At 34.5% G+C, this 17,544-nt stretch overlaps 1 protein-coding gene across 3 annotated transcripts in view; it reads right to left on the reverse strand.

Annotated features, from left to right (window-relative positions):
- LOC114025632 (vacuolar protein sorting-associated protein 13A-like) overlaps positions 1-17,544 on the reverse strand; it is a 282,189-nt gene that overhangs the window by 57,815 nt on the left and 206,830 nt on the right. For all 3 annotated transcript variants that reach the window (XM_027839097.1, XM_027839099.1, XM_027839098.1), the window contains exons 53-58: positions 10,283-10,412; positions 6,752-6,987; positions 4,693-4,846; positions 4,035-4,181; positions 3,330-3,411; positions 455-524 (exon numbers count right to left, since the gene is read on the reverse strand). In XM_027839097.1, coding sequence (XP_027694898.1) covers positions 455-524; positions 3,330-3,411; positions 4,035-4,181; positions 4,693-4,846; positions 6,752-6,987; positions 10,283-10,412 — 819 coding nt within the window. The remainder of the gene's footprint in view (positions 1-454; positions 525-3,329; positions 3,412-4,034; positions 4,182-4,692; positions 4,847-6,751; positions 6,988-10,282; positions 10,413-17,544) is intronic.

Below are 17,544 nucleotides of genomic sequence, written 5' to 3' on the forward strand. Positions count from 1 at the left end.
AGAAATGTAGAAAGTGCTGGTATGAACTGATACACACTAAAGAAAACAGAAACACACAAAGACACAATGAATATAATAATGTAATAGAAGGAAAATGAGACATTCAGATAAAAAGTGATCAAAGTTTGCTTCTGATAGATGATTTACTTCTTGAGAGAAAGGTTCGCTGGACTACAGCTGCAAAAAGCATTTTCTGTCATTGGAGGTGGCTTTATCAGATGACCTTACTTAACTGTTGTTGTTACTATAAGGGAAAGTGCTGTATAGTATTGAGAAGTGAAGGCACTATAAAACACCCCCAAATGCATATATAAAACATTTTTAGAAAATAAAAGTTTAAAAAAGTTCTAGTTCCTACTATGCTCTGAAGGCATCAGTAATGATTAATCTTTAAACCAACTAAAATTATAAATGACACCAAGGTACACAATTCTGTACTCTGTAGGATACTTACTTAATACGTGATATTTGTGAATGCCCTGCAGATCTCATCACAATACTTACATCTGTAAATGGCTTTGGTGCTGCAAAGGTATAAAGAGATTAACATGATTAATTTTACAGTGCTTTATAACAAAATGTTAGTACTACATATAAGCTATATATAAGTACTCTATGTTTACTATAATTCTAGAAGCTACTGTGAGCAATAATCACATATCACAGAAATTTTTAAGCCAATGATAACTACTAAGTATCCTTGGTGAGTAACTTTTTTTATGTTGGGGTTGATTAAACTTCCTTTTGTTAATTATTCGACGACCTACAGGTGCTTCATCGTGTCCAACTTTGAACCTAAAACTAACAAGGTATAAATCAGAATCAAGCCTACTCCATAATAAGGATATTCAACTAGATGTCTTCTGAGGTCCTTTCTGACTCAAGATCTGTGATCCTATAATCTGTTTCTGAATTTGTACTGCCCATAGTGGTATTTATTTTTAATAGTTTTTCTGTGTGTGTACTGTAATAGGGCCTGAGCACACACCTGCAAAAATTTTGGGTTATTTTTTGTAAAGAGGTGATTTCTGGCCTAATACTAAGAATTGAAAATCAAAAGGAATATAGTACCAATGATGTAGTGTCAAAATTTTAGTTAATTAGAATATTTCTTGAAACTTGTTTCTCTTAGATTTGGGCTAATTTATTTCATGCCTTGTATCATTTGTTCAGTCATTTTATTTGTGTCCTAAATGTTTACTGGCTACTGTACAAAAGCTTAGTAACAATTAAAAATTAGGTTTCATGGTCTACTTTATGTAAAACAAAAGCAAGTTTAATCAGCCCTAACATAACAAGAAGTTATTCAACAAGGATACAATAACACTTAGTTTGTATAGATGCAGCCTCCAACACATCTCGTCAGCAGGGCAAGATAGGAAGACTTCTTTTGTCTTGGGAAATTCACTAAAATTTATGGGTCCCAATTCCACTTGAGTAGGCCTTATTATTGAATAGGCCCTTAGGTGATCAGGAGCCAATAGCCTAATCCATTTTTTTGGCAGGAGAGGGGGGACTGGCTGGTAGATGTAGATCCTATCATGGCTCTCATTTTACAGATGAAAAAACTGAACCCCAGAGAATTGAAGTGACTTCCCCAAGGTCAAACAGGTTTATCTCAAAAGCAATATTTGCCGAATTTTATGACATCAGGGTGTTTTCTCCCCCATATCCTACACCATAAAAGTTGGCATTTTCTCAGTAAAACCTATTTAATATATAACATGGTTACATTATAATAGGGTGACAAGTTAGCCAGGGTAGAGGAGTGAAGTCCTAGAGCTCATGGGGGAGGACAAAAGTATGAGCCCAGTTGAAAGACAAGTCATATGTCCAGTGCTTAAATAGTATGACACTCTGAAAATTAGGGAGGCATATTCACATATCAACATTACTGAAGATAAGGGGAGGTTCAAAGTTTTGAGAATCTATAGCCTATTAGGAGAGTAAGGGAATCAATATCCTAGAATGAATTATTGTATCCTATATTGGTTCTCTCTATGGCATATGGCCAAGTTTCTTATTAAGAGTTGTATTGCTGGACAGCTTTTTTTTTGGGGGGGCCACTGGGGTTAAGTGACTTGCCCAGGGTCACACAGCTAGTAAGTGTCAAGTGTTTGGTCTGAGGCCGGATTTGAACTCAGGTCTTCCTGACTTCAGGGCCAGTGCTCTATACACTGCGCCATCTAGCTGCCCCTGGACAGCTATTTTTTAAAAGAAGTATTCTAGCAAGCCTAACTGCTGTTAAAAAAGATTGCATGAATGGAAAAATGCATTCCAAGAATCAACCAAGGCGGTGGCACAGTGGATACAGCACTGGCCCTGAGTTCAAATTCGGCCTCAGACACATAATGCTCACTAGCTGTGTGACTCTCGGCAAATCACATAACCCCAACTGCCTAACCCCTCCCCTACAAAAAAAAAACCAACAAAAAAACCACCACAAACCATATTCCTTTGGGGGGCACAATGGAAGAGAACTGGCATTTAACTTTGTGTCCATCTGTCAAAATCCAATAATTAGATGATGAGTTTCTTGAGAACAGTCATTATAATAGAATCTCAGAATTTTAGAGTTGGAAGGTATCTTAAAGATCAACAGGTCCAATTCTCTCACCTTAGAAATTTGGAAATTTACATCTAGTGAGGTGAAGGAAATGGTCTAAGGAAAACAAGTTATGGTAGAGCTGGAACAGAAACTTAGGTCTCTTGACTCTCAGATTCTAGCAATTTTATCACCATTCCATGTAGCCTCCAAACTTATTTTTATCCCCCATAACACCTAGTACTGTGGTATAATTGATGCTTGCTAAGTATCTGTGGAATGAATTAATTTCCAGATATACAAAGGACAGCTTCACTGAAACCCCACCCTGGGGAGTGGGGCTGGAAGACATATATTCCCCAGATGTCTTCCATTTCCTATTCATATGTATAGGTGGTTCCCAAGTCAAGTTCATAAGTAAGGGGTTATTTGTATTTTGAAATAAAGTAAAATACTACCATCATATTTTAGTGACATTTCTATTAACTGTATAGCATATATGTATACACAAATAAACAAACATAGACCCAATAAACAGATATTATATGGCTTGATGTTGGAAATGTATCTATAGCTCATTTTTTCTTTTTTCTTTTCACAATTTCATTGCATTGAATATTAATTTTTAACACAATTTAATTTTCTAATGATTCTACAGAAACTCAATTTTTGAAAATAATTTTATTTCAGCATCAGTTTGTAACAAAATTTTATTTTTAGCTCATCTCATCATTTTAAAAGACAACATATTTTAACGAAAAGCTCTGAAGCAAAAGCAACAAACCTGAATCCATGGTGACTGACTTGGGAGGTTTAATGGGATAAAATACAAAGGGAAATATAGCTCCATGAATTTGATTTTGTATCTAATGAAAAAAAAAAGATGGGTTAACACTGTGCTGTGTCAGCTATACAAGTTACCTAAAATTTTAGACTTTTATAGATGGAAAAGACCTGGACAATTCTTTATTGCAACCTCCTTTTTTTCAGCTAAGAATATAAAGCACAGAAAAGTTAAAAAAAATTATTTAACCAAAATCACACTGTAACTCAGAAATAAGATGAGTCAAATGATTTTGTCTTCTCACTCTAGAATTTCCTACTATGAAAGTAATTCATTCTTTTTCTCTCTCTCTCTCTCTCTCTCTCTCCAAGAAAAATAACTAGCACTCAAGGATTTTCCTCTCCTTTTCCTTCTCAACCCTCATCTTTCAGTCACCTAACTTGTATTAATAACTCTACCAAAGAGTAAGAAAGAACAGGTTAGTGTTCAAACAAAGCAATCAAAGAGCTAATTTTATTATATAAATAAGAAATCTTGGTAAAATATGTTTATGGGATATTAAGGTGAATTATAAAAAGTCTGAGGTATTCCCATCCCCTAATATCAAGTAAAATTAATAATAGGCATTTCTGGTTGGTTCTATTTCTTTGTACTTGATATTAGGCAGAGGAAGGGGAGAGGCTGGTATTCTTCAGGAACATTTACCTGTATCCTATAAATTTGGACTCTGAAAGACGTTTGATGTGCAGATGTATTATATTCTAATTTTACTGCTGGCAGGTAATTTCTTCTTACAGGTATTACATGTGGTTGTAGAATTTTCATGTTACTACCACTAGGTGTTAAACAAACCTGAAACAAATAAGTCTTTTTTATTTCTTACTCAAGGCTATATCACAACAGTAATATTTATATACAACAATAATAAAACATAAAATGCCTAATACATAAAAAGAATAAACATCTGGGTTGTGTTTGTATGTTACATTACATATATAATTATAAACATATCACTCTCCAAGCTACTATTCCTACCAACACTACAAAATTCATGCTGATATTTATCCATCTTGTTTATAAATTTTGTAACTTCTATTTACTCAATTTAAAAATTACTAAGATCTAATGAGTAAGTATTCAGGGAAGAAAAAAATTCATTAACTTAAAAACCAAAAGAAATATTTATTTCAATATATAAACTGGACATTTTGATAACAATAACCAAAATTTTAAAAGTATTTTACCAACAAATCATTGATTTAGATGACCACTCAATCCATAAAAATGCTTTTATTCAACATATGATTAAGGCAGATAAAAAAGAAAAAAAAATCTAGTTTAATTCAGTATTTTAAAATAGTACCGAAACACTAGGTTCCAACTCTATAATCTTGTCTTCTGAAGGCGAAATCTCAATGTATTCTTTAAATTCTCTCTCTAATTTTTCAGTTTGCTTTACACTCAATGGCTTCCATCTTGCTTTCTTCTTTGGTTTTGTCTCCCAAACTACATCCGAGCTAGTAGGTGAAAGTAAGACCAGAGCAGTGATGACAAAATTAAAATCAACTTTCTATAATATAGTATATTACCATTTCATGACAAAAGTACATAACTTTCAGTAAAAATACTTAATAATGAACTCCTATCACAAGCTGACACAAAACAAATACTATTCTCTCTTATTTTAACCAACAGACCTAAATACTTAGCATAAATAATCATGCTTATATTCATTCTAAAATGGTTGTTCTTCCCCCTCTTCTTTCCTTAGGTTTGCTCCCAACAAATTTTCATACTGCTTTAATAAGTATCACTATATGATAGAATGAGAGTGTAAAATGAAGCATATTTTTTCCCTTTCCTTTCTCACTTTCTCTACTTTCCTCCTTCTCTTCCTTCCTTCAGAAACAGATGAGGAAATACATATTTTAAGTGGGTTTTTTTTTGTCTTCTCAATGGGTGGGAGAAGGAGGAATAAGGAGAAAATTCCAGACTGAAAATTAAATATAACTGAATTTTCAAAAATATCTTTAAAGTATCAACATAAGAGTCAAAAATTATTTTAAAAAAACTTGCATTGGATATGAACTAGAATTTTATAATAGCCTTACAATTTGCTGGATAGTACATTATCTTGGAGTAAAGATAACCTGCATACCAATTTTATGGTAGGGAAAAAATAGAATTTCTGAGAAAACAACACAAAAAAATTCCACTTGAATGAAGACAGATTCCTATTACTGTTACACCAAAAACATTTCTTAGGTCAAATATTACAGTGAAAAGTTAAAGCTTGGGGGCAGCTAGGTGGCACAATAGATAAAGCTTTGGCCTTGGAGTCAGGAGGACCCGACCTCAGACACTTGACACTTCCTAGCTGTGTGACCCTGGGCAAGTTACTTAACCCTGACTGCCTGACCCAAAAAAAAAAAAAAAAAAAAGCTAAGTTAAAGCTATTTTTTACTATGGTTAAAATGAACAGTCAATACAAATAATTTAACTCAGTTAAATTCATAAGGGAAAAAAATAAGTCTAGGTTAAGTGAAATACTGGGTAAAACAAAATACAAAATGCAAGAAGCAGCTAACTTAAATGCACAGAGAGTCTACTGAAGCTTCCACTTTAATTTTTAATGAAAATGGAGAAGGAAAAGTTATAGAAATGAAAATTAGGGGATCAATAAAATTGTTAAACCCAATAATCTTGGAAATATGCAATTACTGATCACTAAATTGTCTACTGTACAAAGATTTAGTTTAACAGTTATTTCCAACTGTTCTTTTCAATTTATCTTATTAAATATCATATTAAGTTAGTGTTGTTATCATTGTTCCATTGTTTAAGTCCCGTCCAACTCTTTGTGACCTTTTGGCACAGATACTGGAGTGGTTTACATTATTTCATTCTCCAGCTCATTTTTTACAGATGAGGAAACTGAAGCAAATGGGGTGCTCCAGGTCACACAGGTAGTGTCTGAGGCTAGATTTGAACTCACGAAGGTAAGTCTTCCTGACTCCAGTCCTGGCACTCTATTCACTGTGCCACCTAGCTGCTCTACATTAACTAACAGATTTAATAAAATAGATTTATTCAAAATATCACAATATATAATAATATCATTATTATAACATATGTAATATTTAATAAATTAAATCTGTTTAAAATAACTTAGAATTGGGGATTCTTGTCACAGAGATCAATCTATCAATTTTGTGTTGAACCCAATCTTAACTTATCTCAAAAATTATATGAAATTCTCCAAAATATTTTCAAACTAAAATTACCTAATTATTATTATGAATGAATGAAAACTAAACAAACTAAATTCCCTTAAAATTTAAACAAAAATTCACACTTATATAAATATTGACTATTCACTTATTCAACTATAATTTAACACTTATACACACACAATGTCTAACCTTGTGATGCCAATATAGGCTACTTCTTGTTTTGTATAGTTATTAACCAGCGAAATTCCAACATCTTGTAATGACAACACAATTTCTTGCTCTGCCAACTCTGCCTTTTCATTTTCATATGTCACTTTAAATACTTTAGGATCTTCAGTGAATAAAATAATGCGTTGCAAGCCTTCAAAGAATGAAACTAAATAAATGGTCTTTTTCCCACCCAAATTTATTGGTGTCATCATGTCCTATACCAAAGTAAAAAAAAAAACAAAGAGAAAAATTAGCTTAGAAAAACTTTAATATTAATTCACATTATTTGGGAAGTGACTAACTGGGTAGGACATCAAGAAAAAAATAGCTCATAAAGTCTACATTTTAAAAATTACTACACATGTGTAAGACAACAAGCTAATGTTCTACTTTTATGGACCATCATTTATATGTATTGATATTACTCTTTTTCTTCGTAAGCAACTATCAGTGTACTCAATTGTAAGAAATTATGAACTTATGAGATGCTATAGCCTAATTATTATTTATACGGAATGATGTTCATATGGAACTCTAAGGTTTGCAAAGTTCTTCACATATATGATCTCATTTCATCTTCTCCACAACCCTATAAAGTAGGTCCTATTATTATCCCCATATCAAATACGAGAAAAGAAGACGAGAATATATAGTGACTTGCCAAGGGTCACACACATATTAATTGTCTGAGAAAGGAAATGTACTTAGGTCTTCCCAATTCAAAATCCAGCACTCTATTCACCATATCACCTATATGCCTTATGAAGCACTGTTGCAGCCAAAGTCAGTGCCACAAAATTATTAGCCTGGTACTGGGACCTTACGCGCACAGAGATCTTACCTTACTTTGGTTTGCTACTTCAAAGGAGGTGGGCATCATTTAGACTGCCTCACTATAGCTGGAATGGTGACTACTATACTGTAGACAAGGCTCTTCAGACAAGACCAATAAATGCTTGTTGACGACTTTAAACTGGAAGTTGGATTTAATACCTGACAGCCTCATACTATGATCTTTAAAGTGTACAGCATTACTGTGGCTTTAGAACTGCAAAAAAATTCTTGCAAACATCAAACAAATACTTATAGTTACACTGAATTTTACTGAGAAATTTAACATGCTAAACTATTATTCTTTACCACCAAGGAGTACTCTATTATGGTAATGGGAAAGTTGCAATATATGTAATACTGAATAAAGAAATTAGTTTAAAATATTAACTGTTAAAATTAGGAGTTATTTTGAAGATCATTTAGTCCCTACATCATTCAGAAATCAACAGAGTTCCTGATAGGTTTTATGTCTTGCCTATGACCACACAGAAAGGAAATAAAAGAATGAAGTCAAGAACCATGCTTTCTATAGATTATCATAGTTCATTTTATACAGAAGTTCTCTGGTTAATAGAGTGTTTGGACACACTGAATGCCAGATAACAATAGTTAATTGTATTTTTTAATAAATAAATTATATTTTTACTACCTTTTCTGTCTAATAACGTTTACTTTTGGATTAAAAGCAATCATATGCTGATACCATAGGCTAAAATATGAATTTTCTAAGATAGATGTGATTTTAAATTATTTTTCCCAGGTAATCAAGAGAATACTATCACTATGTTAGGAGAAACCTCAATACGGAAATGTCCTAAAAAAAAAAAAGTACACACTCCCATAACTCTACTCAGAAAGAAATGAAAACATAACTAAAGGAAACTGAATTTTTTTTTTTAATGTAAGTCAGCAAACCTGAAAGAAGCTTAGTATTTTTCTGTCTTTCCTATTTTCTTTTATTGTAACATTTATAAGAATTTGCAATTACAAGGAGGAACCAAGTGGGTCTGGTGTGAACAGGTAATTTGTTTTCTTAGCCTATTCTACTGGTTCTTAAACTTTTTTCAATCAACCACGAAGTAGGGCAAAAGAGTACTTACACTCATTTGTTCTCCTTTTTACCACAAAAAGAAATGATAAGATTATGTCCATGATAAGCCTCAGATCAAATATTTTTTAAACAATAATTAAATATAATAACATTCACTTCAGAAACTAATGTATAGTCCTGGTTATCTATTACAAAAGATCAGCTCAGAGACCACCTTAAGAATAAAACTCAGGCGAGGCAGCTAGATGGCGCAGTGGATAGAGCTCTGGTCTTGGAGTCAAGAGGACCTGAATTCAAATTCGACCTCAAATACTTGACACCTCCTAGTTGTGTGACCCTGGTCAAGTCACTTAACCCTGACTGCCTCACCAAAAAGTAAAAAACAAAAAAAACCCTCAGGATTGATTAGAGAAATGCAAATCAAAACAACTCTGAGGTACCACATCACACCTATCAGATCGGCCAAAATAGGAAAATGATAAATGTTGGAGAAGATGTGGGAAAACTGGAACACTAATGCATTGTTGGTGTAGTTGTGAAATGATCCAGCCATTTTGAAGAGCAATTTGGAACTATGCCCAAAGAGCTATAAAAATGTGCATACCCTTTGACCCAGCAATAGCACTTCCAAGGCTGTATCCCAAAGAGACCATACAAATGGTAATAGGATCCACATGTACAAAGATATTTATAGCAGCTCTTTTTGTGGTGGCAAAGAATTGGAAATTGAGAGGATGCCCATTAATTGAGGAATGGCTGAACAAGTTGTGGTATATGAATGTAATAGAATACTATTGTGCTATAAGAAATGATGAACAGGCAGACTTCAGAAAAACCTGTGAAGACTTGTATGGTCTGATGCTGAGTGAAGTGAGCAGAACCAGGAGAATGTTGTACACAGTAATAGTCACATTGTGCGATGACTAATATTGATAGACTTAACCTTCTCAGCAATACAAGGATCTAAGACATCTCCAAAGGCCTCATGATGGAAAATACTAACCGCATCCAAAGAAAGAACTATGGAATTTGAATGTAGATCGAAGCATACTATTTGCTATTTTTTTTCTTCTGTTGTGTTTTGTTTCCTCTTTCTGGTGGTTCTTCCTATTGGTTCTAATTCTTACTTACAACATCATTAATGTGAAAATATGTTTAATAGGAATGTATATATAGCCTATATCAGATTGCCATCTTGGGGAGGGAGGTGAGGAGGGAGGAGGAGAAAAATTTAAAATTCAAAAGCTTATGGAAATGATTGTTGATAAATCAAAATAAATTAATTTAAAAAAAAAAGAATAAAACTGAGGGCATATTCATGTATTTCTTCTTCAGATAATTTCTCACAGGTCACAGAAAATATATCTATGTAGAAGACTTGGAATGTACTTTTCTAAGAACAGTTTGCCCTATTCTATAAATTAAGATACAAATACACAATGAAGCGAAGAAAATAAAATCATCTGAGTTTAAGTTCTGATTTACTTTAAAACTGTTACTATTCTAAAAGATTATGTACTACATTCCACACTATCATCTTTCTAGATGAACATATCCTTAGAACAGGTGAGCCAAAGAGGATACAGAAATCAGTTACAATTGTAAACTCCAATCAAAATACATACATCTTTTTGTGTTACTTCACCACGGGTCTTCCCACATTTCCAGGTCAGTTTTCTAGAACCTATGGGATCACTCCAAGTATACAAAACTGCTTTACCAGGAGGAAGCATGTCTTCCATTTCAGCGAGACAACTAAAATACACAAGAAACATAATAGCTTACATAAGAATTTAAGTACTTAAACTGCAAGTCACTAGCACCAACTCATTAGTTCGCAGGTATAAGGTTATTTTTGCAGCAGGGAAAATGTTTGTAATGTTTACTGTAAGCAAAATAGTAAAGGAAACTTTTACGTTAAGAAATGCTTTAAGCACTGGAGACCACTTTTCGCATACCAGCATTTTGAACACTTAACAAATGAATAAATCATCAATGACACTTGCCCGTTTGGCATAATTTTTGTTTTGTTTTGTTTTATGAAACCTTTACTTGCTAACACTTTGGTAGTAGAGGCAGTGAAATCTGAAGACATGATCACTCAAAGAAATGCAATCTTAATATCAAATATTTAGAGCTTAAAGGTACTAAAGAGGGGAAGAGGAACAAGCATTTATTAAGTACCTACTATGTGCCAGAACCTGTGACGATTAAAAAGTTCTGACATAGTTTCTGGGTAATTTAATCATTTTGTTAATAAGGCCAGCAGGTTATTAATAAAAAGATGGTCATTTGGCCGTTTCTCTTAAACCAAAGACCTCTAATGGTGGTGAGGTCACATTTATATGGCTTTTAAAGAGGGGGTATTCCCAATGGGTGGCAATCAACTTGGATTGCTTAACACAATGAGAGGTGTGGAATACATTAAAATGAAGGTCGTGGTGTACCTGACTTAGGTCACTAAAATCTTGGTCAAACAGATATCAATTTCCACATCACCTATCTTGATAATAGGGAGAATGAACTCCCCACCCCCAATTCCAACCTTGCTCAGGACAAATACAATGAGCAGGAATAAACCCATTAGCCTAAATTTAGAATTTCTTTCACTGTCTGATTATATCTTGGCCTGAGCAAATCTCTAAGAGAGATTTCCCACAATGGTTGGTTTTTGTTTGAGGAAGTAGAAAAGGGAAAAAACCTTGGACCTAAATGCAGTAATTAGATATTAAATATAAGAGAGTAATATTCATTTCTCACAGTACTGTGCTAAGCACTTCAAAAATATCTCATTTGATGCTCATAACTTTGTGAGGAAGGTGCTATTGTTACCTCCATTGTACAGTTGAGGAAAAAAGGCAGTTAGCTTTGTGATTTCTTAGGGTCACACAGGTAGTTAAGTGTCTGAAACTGAATTTGAACTCAGGTCTGACTCCCAAGCCCAGCTAGGAGGACCATTAGGTCCACCTAGCTACCTTTAGAGGTCATCTATTACAACCCAATCATTTTAAAGATTAATACACTGAGCCTCAGTTTTCATAAGTAATTTACTCAATGTCACAAAGGTAGTGAAGAAGCCAGATTTTCTGACTCCAAATCCAGGACTCTACTCATTGCACTCTTGTTTCTTCCCTCCTTGGCTTGCTGTTAGGATTGATGGGATGGATGAAAAACTGAACCATAGCCAAATTCTATAATTACAAATAAGTCACATAAACAATTATGAAATTTGCAAATTATGCTGAACTTTTCTGGAGGACCAGAAAATATTTCAAAGTGACTCTGATAAAATGGAAAAATAGTCCTACAAAGAGATGTGTGCAAAATGGTACAACTAACAACCAAGAAATAAAAAATACAAATAAAGGACACCACAATTCTGACTAGTCAGAAATGCAAGAAGAATAGATGTAGGCTAGATGGCTGGCCACAATATTAATTAAAAAAAAAAAAACAATGCCCTCATTCAACAAAGTCTGGTGACTCTATTACCTCCAAGATCAAATATAAAATGCTACGTTTGGCTTTGAAAGCTGTTCACAGCAAAGAATTGGAGACTGAAGGGATGCCCATCAATTGGGGAAAAGCTGAACAAGTTGTGGTGTATATAGTAATGTAATCTACTGTCCTATAAGAAATTATGCTGTCTGACCCTGAGCAAGTCACTTGACCCTGATTGCCTCACCAAAAAGCAAGAAAAAAGAAAAAAAAAGAAAAAGAAATTTGAGCAGGAGGATTTCAGGAAAACCTGGGAAGACTTACACGAACTTATGTTGAGTGAAGTGAGCAGAACCAGAAGAACACTGTACACAGTAACAGCAACACTGTGTGAAGATCAACTATGATAAACTTAACTCTTTTCAGCAATACTATGATCAAAGACAATTCCAAAAGATTCATGATGGAAAATGCTACCCACATTGAATTATGGGGTCTAAACACAGATCGAAGCATACTGTTTTCACTTGCTTTTTGTTTGTTTTTTTTTTCTCTCTTGTGGTTTTCCCCTTTTGTTTTGATTCTTCTTTCACAATATGACTTATGTGGAAATATGTCTAACATGATTGTATATGTATAACCTATATCACATTGCTTGCTGTCTTAGGGAGGAGAGAGGGGAGGAAGAAAAATGTGAAACTCAAAATCTTTGTTTACATGTAATTGGAAAAAATAAAATATTACTAAGTGGGGAAAAAAACAAAGCCCTTCATACCTTTCCAGTCTTCTTATACCTTACTCTCCTCCACATATCCATGAACTGGCCTCCTTGCAAAATACACTCCATTTTCTGATTTGGTACATTTTCATTGGCAACTATCTCTCATGCCTGGAATTTTCTCCTTCTTCATTACTGCTTCTGGCTTCCTGCAAGTGTCAGCCAAAGTCCTGCCTCCTGTCAGAAATCTGAGTCTTGCCTAACCTCATCCTTTTCCTCTGAGATTATCTCCAATTGAACCAATATATATCTTGTTTGTACAACACAGCTATTTGCAAGTTATCTCCCCCCAACAGACAGTGAGCTCCTTAAGAGTAGGGTTTGTTTTGTTTTTTTATCTTTATACCCCCAGGCCTTAGCAGTGTCTAGCACATAACAAACACTTAATAAACTCTTGTTGACTTCTCTCTGATCACTTTTCTGTATTACCACAGCTATGATTCCAAACTTTCTCTTTTCTTCTCCAGTCTTCTAAAGCAATTCCATTTCCAGGGTCTTAGCTAAGGACCTCTCACCATAACTCACCTAAAAAATGAAGACATTTGCCACAAATTCCTTCTTTCCCTATCTTCTCACATTGCCATGACCTTATCACCCATTATTTTCTTGACTCAGGTTTTTGATTAAGAGGTAGCACTTCTTGTCAAGGCAATCTCTCTTCATTTACCCTGGATCCAATCCCCGTCTATCTTCCCTACCAGGTTGCCATCGTATAATCCCCACTCTCTCTCTACAATCTTCAACTTCCTCCTCCTTACTGACTCCTTCCTACTACCCACAAACATTTCTAAGTGTACTCTATCGTAAAAACAAAACAAAAACCCCTTCATTTGATCTATCTTTGATAGCTATCTTCCTTTATCTCTTCTCTCCTTAGCTAAACTCCTTGAAAGAGACATCTAAACCCAATGACTGTTTCTTTGAATGTTCTATACCGTCTGCAATCCGGTTTTCAACTTCATCATTCAAAAGAAACTCTTCTCTCCTAAGTAACCAATGAGCTCTTAGTTGACAGATCGAGCAGCCTTTCCTCGGTGCTCATCCTCATTGACCTCCCTGGCACAGTTCACACTGCTAACCACTTTCTTTCCTGGGACACTATCTCCTTTGATTTGCTAGACATTTTTCCATGCTTTGGCCTATTCCCCTTCTTCAGATACCTGGAGAACTGAACTTTCATTGCCTTTATGACTGTGTCACCTAGTAGGGACTGCCTCTGTGTACACTTGGTCTAGTCCAATTAGTGTTCTCATCTTTGTTTTCTTAGTGCCATTACTGTCTCTTCTACAAGCATATCTTGAATTGAGATGTTAGAGTCAAAATGGTATGTCTGTCCTTTACGGTGAAAACAGTTTGATACAAAAACAAAACAAAACAAAAAAACAAAAACACCACAACATTTTCTATTTTTTTGTTCTCTTCCCATTTTCACCCTTAAGTATGCCTTTGGGATGATTGCTTAAATGGGACTTTCACCAACATTTTTTAAAATTGGCTTTTCCTCCTACTGTTCAATTTCTACCATCTCTCTCTGTAAAATGTTACAAAACAGGGAAGATGGCAGAGTAGGTCAGAAAATAACAGGCTCTCCAAATCCCACCCCTCCCCCAAGACTGAACACCTCAAAGTAAACTCAGAGCAAAAGTGTGGATAAAGGAGTTGTCCTTCTAAGATAACTTGAGGGGACCTCAGGAAAGACTGGACCTCCAAGTATAGAGGTTTGGCTCAATGAAGTGCAAACATCTCTAGGAAGACTCAGCTGAATCAAAAGAAAAAAAAAAAACAGTAAGCCCTGGGGGCAACTGGGTCACCTCAGCTTCAGGCATTTTCACCTCATAGACAGTATGGGGGTGGGACAGCTGAATAGAGGACGACTGAAGGATTCTCTCTGTATTGCCAGGCCCAGCTGTGCTGAGCATACAGAGTGCAGGGCTGCTGCTATGGGAGGGGAAGAGTGAGCATACAGCTAGTAAGAGAGGTGGGTGGCAGAGGGGTGGAGACCCTGCTGGCTGTGGGTACTTGCAGAAGAGTAGAGCTCTGGTTTTGGTTCCAGGGCAGAGGGAAGAGCAGAAGTTTGCAGCCCTGGGAGGGACGGCAAGGAGAGACAGCCTTTGCAAGACAGTATGGCTGGCCGTGGGGAGTAGGAGTGGGGAGGGGAGGGTGCAGCAAGCTGAGGCTTAGGGTGGAGAGGAGTGCCTGAGGTTGGGCCACAGATAGGACTAGAATCTGATAACAATAATAAGCTGCTAAAAATAAAATAAATAAATAAAAAGAAAAAGAAAATGAGTAAGCAAAGGAGAAAGAACCCAACCACAGATAGCTACTATGGGGAAAGAAAAGATCTAGGTTCATATTTAGAAGAAGACAGAAGAGTTTAAAAGCCAGTCCAACTGAAAGAGAAATGTTAAATGGTCATAAGTCCAAAAAGAGCTCTTGGAAGAGCTTAAAACAGACATCAAAAATAAAATACGAAAGACTGATGTAAAATTAGGGGGAAAATAAGAGCAATATAAGAAAATCAAGAAAATTATGAAAAAAAAGAAAGCTAATCAATTAGAAAAAGAAATGCAAAAACTTAAGGATGAAAATAACTCCTTGAAAACTAGAATTAGGCAAGGGGAAGTTAACGATAGTATATGAACCAAGAAATAATAAAACAAAATCAAAACAATGAAAAAATACAAGAGAATAAGAAATATGTCATTAGAAAAACAAGTGATCTGGAGAACAGATAGGAGAGATAAGATAAGAACTGTTGGGCTGAATAATAATTGAAAGTTATGATAAAAAAAAAATCTTGATATAGTATTACAAGAAATTATTAAGGAAAATTGCCTTGAGGTTGTAGAACAAGAAAGTAAAGTAGTAATAGAAAAAATCTACCAATCACCACCTGAAAGAGATTCCAAGATGAAAACTTATAGGAATATCACAGCCAAGTTTCAAAGCTTCCATGTTAAGGAGGAACTATGACAAGCAACAAGAAAAAAAACATTTTTAATACTATGGAGCTGCAATCTATGCAAACATAAAACCTAGCACCTTCTATATTAAAAGATCACAGCGTTTGGAACATCATATTCTGAAGACCAAAAAAGCTAGAGTTGTGACCAAAAATAACCTACCCAGCAAAGCTAAGTATAATCCTGAATGAAAAAGGAAAGGAGATTTAATGAACTAAAAGACTTTCAGGTATTTGTGATAAAAAGATTAGAACTCAGTGGAAAATTTGACATATAAGATCCAGGAGAAACATAAGGTAAACATTAAAGACCAATTATAAGGAACTCAATAGGATCAGACTGTTTACTTCTTGTATGTGAAAATGTTATCAGTACTCTTAAGACTGTCATCACTACCTAGGTAGTTTGAAAGAAAGGCTTAGGCTGGGCTGAGTATGATGGGTTGATTCTAAAAAATAAAACTGGGCAGGAAGAAGTAAAAAGGAGCAATTGTTTCATATAAATGAGGCATGAAAGGAAGAAGTGATACAGAGGAAGCAGGTGAGGGTGGAAAGCTGGTAATGCTTAAATATTATTCTCATCCAAACTAGGTTAAAGAGGACACAACATATACAACTAGAAGGGTCAAAACATTTTCTAAATTTATAAATAAGAGGGCTAGAGAAGGAGATAATAGAGGGACTCAGAAGGGTGGGTAGATTAAAAAATATGAGGGTAAGGGGAGAGAATAAGTGAGGGATTCTTTAAAAGGGTACAGATTAGGAAGGTAGTAATTAGAAGTAAATTAGATGTGTGAGGAAAAATAGGGTAAAAAGAGAGGCTGAGAAGGATAAAAGTGAGGAAAAATAGGATGGAGGGAAATATATAAATGGTAATCATAACTTTGAATGTGACTTGGATGAACTCACCCATAAAATGGAAATGGACAGCAGAATGGATTAAAAATCAGAATCCAATAATATGCTGTTCACAAGAAAGATTTAAAAATGAGAGATATTCACAGAGTTAAAATAAAGGACTGGAACAGAATTTATTAAACTTCAGCTAAGGCAAAAAAAAAAGTAGGGAGTGCAATCATGATCTCAAAGTTAAAGCTAAAATAAATTTTACTGAAAGGGACAAAGTAAATACACTATGACAAAAAGTACCACAGACAACGAAGCAACATTGATACTAAATCTATACGCACCAAATACTATATTATCTAAATTTTAAAAGGAAAAGTAAAATGAATTACAGGTAGAAATAAATACTAGTACTTAACAGGGAGGGACTTTAATCTTCCCCTCTCAGAATTAAGATAAATCCAACCAAAAACTAAATAAGAAATAAGTCAAGGAAGTGAATATAATTTTAAATAAGCTAGGTATGATAGATATCTAGACAGAACTGAATTAGAATAGAAAGGAACACACCTTATTCTCAGCAGTACACAAAGACTGACCATATATTAAAGCATAAAAATTTTGTAGTTAAATGCAGAAAAGTAGAAATTTTAAATATATCCTTTTCAGACCACAATGCAATAAAAATTATATTTAAGGGACCATGGAAACTCAGAATAAAACTAATTGGAGACTAAATAATCTAATTTTAAAGAATGAGTAGGTTAAAGAAACAATCAGAGAAACAATCAATATTTTCATTAAAAAGAATGAGATAAATGAGACAACATATCAAAACCTATACAGGATCCAGCAAAAACAGT

This window comes from Vombatus ursinus, unplaced genomic scaffold, assembly GCF_900497805.2.
Source record: "Vombatus ursinus unplaced genomic scaffold, bare-nosed wombat genome assembly UNPS02014832.1, whole genome shotgun sequence".
Classification (NCBI taxonomy): domain Eukaryota; kingdom Metazoa; phylum Chordata; class Mammalia; order Diprotodontia; family Vombatidae; genus Vombatus; species Vombatus ursinus.